The following is an 8020-nucleotide window of genomic DNA, read 5'->3' on the forward strand; positions in this document are numbered from 1 at the left end:
ATTCTGAACTAATCGTTTATTATATCGAATTTATATTCCTCTACCATCTCTTTATATGATTTTGAAATGTTTTTGCAAAAGATCGTGGTCACGTGTAATTTGGAGTGGGATCAAAATTTTGTATTTGTTGTTTTGTTTATAGAGAAAAATATGAGTTTGTAAGTGAAATGAATATCAATAATATTAATTTTGAGATTTCTGGTGAATAAAATTATTGTGCGAAGACATTTGACGGAATGTGCTCTAAGTAGCGAGTGATTATAAAATAGAGTTATTCCCCTTTTCATTATGGCAGCCTCCTTGCCTGTGTTGAGTAAACATCAACAAAAGCAAAGTATAAGAGCTACCACGGAAGCAAAGAAGAAATTTAAGCCACAGTTCAAGAATGTGTTAAGGAATCCTTACACAGAAACATGGTATGGCGCTACTGATTCGTGGAGATGTAGTCATTATGGCCAAATACCAAACCGGCCAAAATTAATGGCCATGGAATAGCAATAGTCATACTACTAGGCCAATCATACTTCATAGCCATAATCATTAATTCCAAACGGCCAAATCACAATCAGTATATTTTGCTTTGATAAAATCAAGAATTGTAGTGTAATATTTGATGAAATTAACAATTTCCACATAATCATTTGATAAAATTAAATATGATCTCGTAATAATTTGATAAAATTGACAATTGCCTTTTAATAATTTTGAAAATGAAATGAAATGAAATGGAGTTTAACGTCCTACTGTTCTGCTCCTAACCTGGGCTAATGAAGACGGGCATACGCCATACAGTGTGCTATGAGGGAAATTTTACCCGGACAGCGGCACTACGGCCTACTCTTATATCGAATTCCAACTGCCAAGGGATCTTTTACGTGCACGCCAATGTGTACACGGGACCTCGGTTTTTCGTCCCATCCGAACGACTAGACAGCTTTCCTTGTCAGCCCCTCCGTCCTGCATCACTGACAAGGGAGAACCACGCCGGAAAATCTGGATGAACTTTCTCGGCCAATGCAGGAATCGAACACCCGACCTCCAGGCTAGCGAGCTAGCGTCTTACCCACTTAGCCACGTGATCCCCTTTTAATAATTTTGAACATGGTTTCAACTGTTGATCATAATCAATTAAACGACTCATTGCCAACCCATAAAAAGGCATGCTGTTCTCCAAAGGTAAGAGGTGAATACTAATTAATCACAACTGATTGGTTGTTCTCTCTGATAAATAATCAATATTTTCTGCAAGTTTTTGTGGCTAGTGTCACTGAATAACATGGTAGTTTTATCATAGTATCACACAAGTTATGTCTACATTGTACATACAAGTAGTTTTGTTTCTTTAAATTTTCTGGTTTCTTTTTTTTTTTCAGGCCATTTGTTCCAGAAAACTTACAAACTGAACTGCTAAATAAACTAAAAGAGTAAGTATCACTAGGTTGAATAAATGAATAAAATGGAGCACCAACCAGGCTAATAAAGACGGGCATATGCCATACAGTGTCAGTGTGCTATAATGAGGGACATTTTGCCTGGACACCAATTGACAAAGGTTCTTTTACATGCACGCCAATGTAAATCTGATTAAAATACAGATCTATATTTCGTTTCGTTTTTTTTATACTTTCGATGGCCTACACTACATGAAGATCTGACCAGTTGTTTTAGTAGGTTGCGTCAAAGGTCATACGGGCGACTTTTGACCCTATGGTGTCAGACATTGATTAATCAATCAGCGTTGGTGTTTCTAGTAGTTTACCCACAGTTCCGTGCATGGCACACCAATAAGTCGCTGTAACAGACCGTTTCATTGGCTTATCCCTCACTTCAGTCAAAACGCGGGTAATATAACAACTCTTCCAGATCCAAGTGTAGTTGAGACAAGTAAAACAAAATTTTTTTCGTATCCATCCAAATGACTAAGATGCTTTTCCCTGCTAGGCCCTTGTCCTGCACCACAGCTAGGATGGACTCTGTCACTATGACAGTTATGTTGTTAGTCTCAAGTGACTAGTATAGTTTTCACAATACATTAAAACATCTATCCATCCTTATTATATCTACTGGTAGTCATCTTGTAGTAGTGTTAAGACTTGTTCTGTCTATGTTCTGTCTAACAACCTTAAATGACAACCCAAAACAAATGACTATTATTTCCGATTTTGAAAAAAAACCAACATAAAATGTTCATTAACAATCCTTTTGAGACAAGTATTGCTTGATTTAAAAAGAAGTGTCAACAGGATGTCCTGTGCCATTTAATTAATGTTGTATATTGATTTTGTTGTGTAGTAAAAGATTGGAAACTTACGATTTGTTTTAGGTACTGTGTCATGATAAACCAGTATAATAATGACATATGTACATATTTATCATAATTATTATGATATTTGAATCAAAATACATGTACATTGTACAATAAATACTAGGGCTGCAACAATATGCTTACCTCACGATATGATACATATCACAGTATGGACCTTACGATACAATACGCATCGCGATATTATTTCTTTCCAAATTTACTCCCCCCCCCCCCCAAAAAAAACCCCAACATGTAGATGATATTTAAATTGTAACTATTAATTAATAAACAATTCATATTTACTCAAATTGTCTTAATTTTTTTTAAAAGTTCAATTTATCAACATTTTAATGTATTTTAATTTTTATCACTTCTTGTATGCAGATTTGTGTTGAGGTGACTATTATAATTTCTTACAAGTGACATCAACGTTTATTTGTGGATGGTGGTGTTTTATATCTGTCGCCATGTTGACGTGTTCCCAGCTTGTTAGGAAACATGAACATAACAATGGTGACATGTTGTTACATCCTTAGTCACAGCTTTTCTATCTTTAAATTCAAAATGTTCCCATATGCGAGATTTAGTGGAGGCGATTATAACTTTGGCGGGACATTGCCGGAAGCCATCTTTCCTCATTGTCATATGAACAACAGGGGGATACCTCAGCATGGTACATGTAGTTGAGTTTGGGAAGAAAACGGTACAGAATTTAAAGTTTACAACCGAACCATGGCATGTATACAACGGTATGCCGTCTCAAGTACCATGTGTACCGAACCATGATATATCGTTGCATGATTGCATCCCTAATAAATACCCACATATCGTTGTTAAGCAAACAATAGGCCTGGTTCCTGCAACCCCAGGCATGTGACAAGTTGTGTGAATCGAACCCGTGACCCCAAGCATGTGATTGGTTGTGCTATCTTTGTCTCTGCATATAAGTTTCGTACAAATTATTATTGGAATTTCTGTGAAATGATTTTGAAATATAATTAGACTTAGAAATAACCACTAAAAACTGCATATGATTTTTCTGGAAATCGTAAAATAATTGGAAATAAAATGTAATTAGATCAGCCAAATTCAGAATTTCTTTTTTTGTTGAACTTTAGCTTCTTTCAAGTCATGAACATTTATTGTTAAACATAAACATACTCAAATCAAAAGTCAAGTTCAAATGTCTTTCTTTCAGATGTTTCCCAGTCAAATTACAACCAGTTTTTCAAAGTAATAAAGAACGTAAAATATTTCTGAAACAGAAAAAAGAGAATCAACTTTCAAGTGAACAATCTGAAGAAGTTGACAAAAGAAAAGAGATGAGGTGGATTATGATTGTGATTTATTTAATTTGAGAGAGAGAGATTTAACCTCCACTCATCACAAACCAGGTCATTTCGGAACTAACATGGTTCAATTTTGTTTCAATAATTCGCTTGCGCGTGGGGGTCTTTAGCAGTGGTAGTAAACCAGAAGACCCAGAGAAAACCCACTAGGTTGGACAGGCGACCCTACTCCTTGTCAAGTATAACCGGGGAATCGAAACCACGCCAGTTGACTCAATGACAGACCTTATGATGCTGCACACACACGCTAACCATTTGGCCATCCAACCTCAGTAAATTTATTAAGAATTTCATAGGGTTCTGGTTCTTGCTTACTCCATTTGGAAAAATCCTAGCAATTCCACTATGTCAGGAAAGTAAACCCCATTTCATTTTCCATTTTTTCCTGCATCATGTTCTCAAGATATCATAAGGTTAAACATAGTGGGGAGATAACTTGGAAATTTGTTATTGAAAATATTTTTGAATTTTGTTCTTCTTTACAACCAAATAAACATTCAAGTGTTTATATTTTGAGTATTATCAACTTTTTTGTATATTTTTTTCAGAAATGAACTATCTATTGGTATTAATACTGTGACAAAAGCTTTAGAAAAAGATAGATTAAGATTGGTGATAGTCAGTAGAGAAACAAAGATTAAAATACTTACTCAACATCTACTACCTTTAGTTGCTGTTAGAAACTGTCCAGCAATATGTTTACCAAATCTTAGTGAAAATATGGTAAAATTTACTGGTATTCAATCAATATCAGCACTGGGTTTTAAGGTAATGTCGATAATCATATTGTTGTCTAAGTATCTGATATGCATTGTATATTACACCTTGTTACATTTTTATAGATACTTTGAAGATAGTAAGTGCAGGAAGACTGCACAAATCTGACAAGACAAACCTGCAGACAAGACAAAAAAATAAACAACAAATACCAAATTAATTCTATGGATCTGGGGGCCAGCCGTATTGTTAAATAAATATTGATTTTTGTTATTTTCTAGAAGAAAGAAGAAACATCTTTATTTGATGAGTTTGTAGAATATGTGAGGAAAAAGGCACCTCCAGTTAAATTGTCATGGTTACCAGAAGAACAACAAAAATCAGATGTAGCAAATGTGGAAATAGCAGAAAGCAGAACAGAACTTCATGAAGTGAAGCCTCAAAAAAAGGAAACGTCTGATTCCAAGAAAGACTACTCTTATCTTTATGTTTATAAAAAGGAAAATAAATTAGGAGATGATTTTATTTCATTAAAAGACTCTGGAACTATGGATGAAGAGGATTATTTTCCAACAGAAACTAAAAAACAAAAAATAGAAGGACAAACCCCATTGTTATCTTTCAAATACAGAGGTGTGGATGTAGGTGCAATGAAACGTAATGAAAATAGAAAAAAGAAAAAGAAAGGAAAATAAACCTTTTTAAAACAATCTCTGTTCTATTAGAATGTTAGGGGTGTGTGTGGCTGAGAGGTCTAATGTGTGCGCTTTAGATGGTATGGTCTGTAATTGAGTCAAGGAGTATGGATTTTGATCCAAATTTTTACTGACAAGTAGTAGAGTCACTTGCAAAAAGTTTCATGGTTTTCACCGGATCCTCCAATTTCCTCACACTTCTAAAGACCGCTATGGGCAATAAAATTATTGAAATAAAATTGTACCATATGTTTGTCCTGAAATGACCTAGTCTGCTTTGAGTGGACGTTAAAGGCTATTTCTCTCCCACATTATTAGAATGTTTGGTAAAAATTGATTTAGAAGATTAAAGGGGAATAACTCTGAAAGGATTGTAAATGGAAACTTGTTTATATAAATGATTTACGTGAGAGAGAGAAATGGGGTTGAACGTCAACTCGACACATTTGCATACTTAGCTGATCTCATAATATGGGTACTCATATAGGCTCACTTATCAAAGTTTTACCAATCATACATTTTTTCATGGTCTTATTACCAAGAGTAAATAGAGTGTTTTCAGAAAATATAATTATCCATCCCTGTTTTAATATAAAACTAAGAATGTTTTTAAATTGAATAACTACATGAGTATCTACCAATTCCCTACAGACATAGTCACTGACACAGAGGTGGCGCCAGCCGTCGGTGATTGGAGGGGCAAAGCTGGGGCAAAGTCCAAGGTTAAGGGAGCAAAGGCCTCCCCCAGAAAAAATTGAAAAACAGGTTGCCGGAAATGCTGTCTTAAAGTATTCTGTCAGGCACCGATCGTCGAGATAAATAGATCTGCCCAGATACCGTTCGTCGCCTGATCACTAGTTTATCCGACTAGAGAACAAAATGTCAAACGAATGAACTTGCGAACCTCAACGAATTCCCCTTGTGAGCGCCAAAGTAGCGAGTCCATTGGGGACCTCGCCAAGAAAATTTTGAAAAATAGACAACATGCAAGTTTATGACTGAGTGGAGATGTGGGATTTATTTACCGTAGAAGGTATTGATTACTGAAACATATCACAAATACTTTTTTTTATTTTCTAAAATTATTGGGGGGGGGGGGGGGGCAAACAGAGGGCTCCCCTGGCGCCTCCACTGCACTGACAGTTCCTCTTAAGGCAACTTGCACTTTGTATCATACATGTACATACTAGATTTAGAATGAAATATAAAAACCTGTTGTTTCTTTTTAAAATAAGCCTTGTCAGGACATGCAAATATGGCCGTTTAATAGAGAACCCTCCATTCATTTTGATAATTAAATATGGTACACTTGCATTTCAATAATTCTTTTGAGGTTAAACAGGTGAAACTACCATGGCCGCAGATCTTATTAAATTTTAGGGGGGGACGGAGATGGCGGGCGGAGTCTGGACTCCCCCCCCCCCAGAAAATTTTGAAAGCAGGATGCCTGAAAACACTATCTGAGACCATTTCTGAGCATTCTGCAGAGATGAACGTACCGAGAATAAATTGTCGTTTTTGAGCAAGAATAATCAATACGAATACGGTAAAAAGTAGTTATGAGGGCTTAGAGTGCAGGCAGACTGGTTATATTACAAAAGTTAAAAATATTTATTATTAAACTTTAAAAATATAAAGAGTAAACCACAGTTGATATGGACTGATTAATCAAAGAAGTCCTCGCAATATAGGGATATAGGTAGGCTACTAAATTGCCGGTCACGGATGAAAATGTGATGAATAATTTCTCAAGTGGCCAGCTCTGAGCATAAGCTGCTGAGGTCATGAAGAGATCATTCTCAGATCTGGGTTACATCAAAGACCGGGCATTTTTGAACCAAGGGGAAATATCCTCAGCCTGAAAATAGGACTCAAGTTTTGGGAGATGTTGACAGAGTACGGCGGGCGAAGGCATACGCCACGTGCGCTACAGGCGGGCATTTAGCGGGGGTCTTGGTGCCTCCCCCGGAAGATTTTTTAAAATTAGAATGCCTCAAAATGCTATCTGAGACCATTTCTGGGCATTGTACATCGGAATGTTCGGAAATATAGGCTACATTTCCCGGGCTGAAAATAAGACTTTTGAAATTTTATCGATGCATTTTTCTGGGGGGGACGAGGCATATGAAATCCCCCCCCAGTGAAAATCCCCCCATCCCCCCAGGATCTGCGGCCTTGGAAACTACCCATTCACTTGTAATGCGTAGTTGACAGTTCATATCAACAATGCTTGCATTGGACAACTCAAAAAAATGAAATGAAATGAAATGGGGTTTAACGTCCTACTGTTCTACTCCTATGCTGGGCTAATGAAGACGGCATACGCCATACAGTGTGCTATGAGGGAAATTTTGCCCTGGCAGCGGCACTATCGCCTACTCTTATATCGAATTCCAACTGCCAAGGGATCTTTTACGTGCATTCTAATGTATACACGGGACCTCGGTTTTTCGTATCATCCGAAGGACTAGACAGCTGTCCTTGTCAGACCCTCCGTCATGCATCACTGACAAGGGGGAACCACGCCGGAAAATCTGGATGAACTTTCTCGGCCAATGCAGGGATCGAACATCGAGACAATACAAAACCCTGCATATCCACTTGACTTGTAATTCAGGCACTGAGTTATTAGATATGTTGAAATATGTGCCAGAAAGTAGTATAAACAGCTGTATTTATAATACAATCAATTGTAATGGTTGATTTCTATGGCTACGTGTGCAATGCAAGGAGGAGAAATTTGGCAGAGACAGTGTCTCTGCGTACTCTTCTTCAAATTCCAGCTGCCAAGGGTTCTTTTATGTGCATGGATGGATTTCTATTTTCCATCCCATCCGAATGACAAGGCACACTTTTTCACACTGGGATTCAAAGTCAGGACTACCAGGCTCCCACATTTTCATGAAAATGTTTGGTAAAATAGCAGTACTTGAAATAATGATGAACTAAAGAAA

At 36.9% G+C, this 8020-nt stretch overlaps 1 protein-coding gene across 1 annotated transcript; it reads left to right on the plus strand.

Moving 5' to 3' along the window:
- Positions 1–282: 282 nt before the first annotated feature.
- Positions 283–5081, plus strand: LOC126825898 (ribonuclease P protein subunit p38). The gene is made up of 5 exons (XM_050555534.1): positions 283–416; positions 1374–1424; positions 3504–3632; positions 4203–4422; positions 4653–5081. Exons 1-5 carry the CDS (start codon positions 289–291, stop codon positions 5064–5066), a joined length of 942 nt encoding a protein of 313 aa, XP_050411491.1. The 5' UTR covers positions 283–288; the 3' UTR covers positions 5067–5081.
- Positions 5082–8020: the final 2939 nt, after the last annotated feature.

Source organism: Patella vulgata, chromosome 1 (assembly GCF_932274485.2).
Source record: "Patella vulgata chromosome 1, xgPatVulg1.2, whole genome shotgun sequence".
Lineage (NCBI taxonomy): Eukaryota > Metazoa > Mollusca > Gastropoda > Patellidae > Patella > Patella vulgata.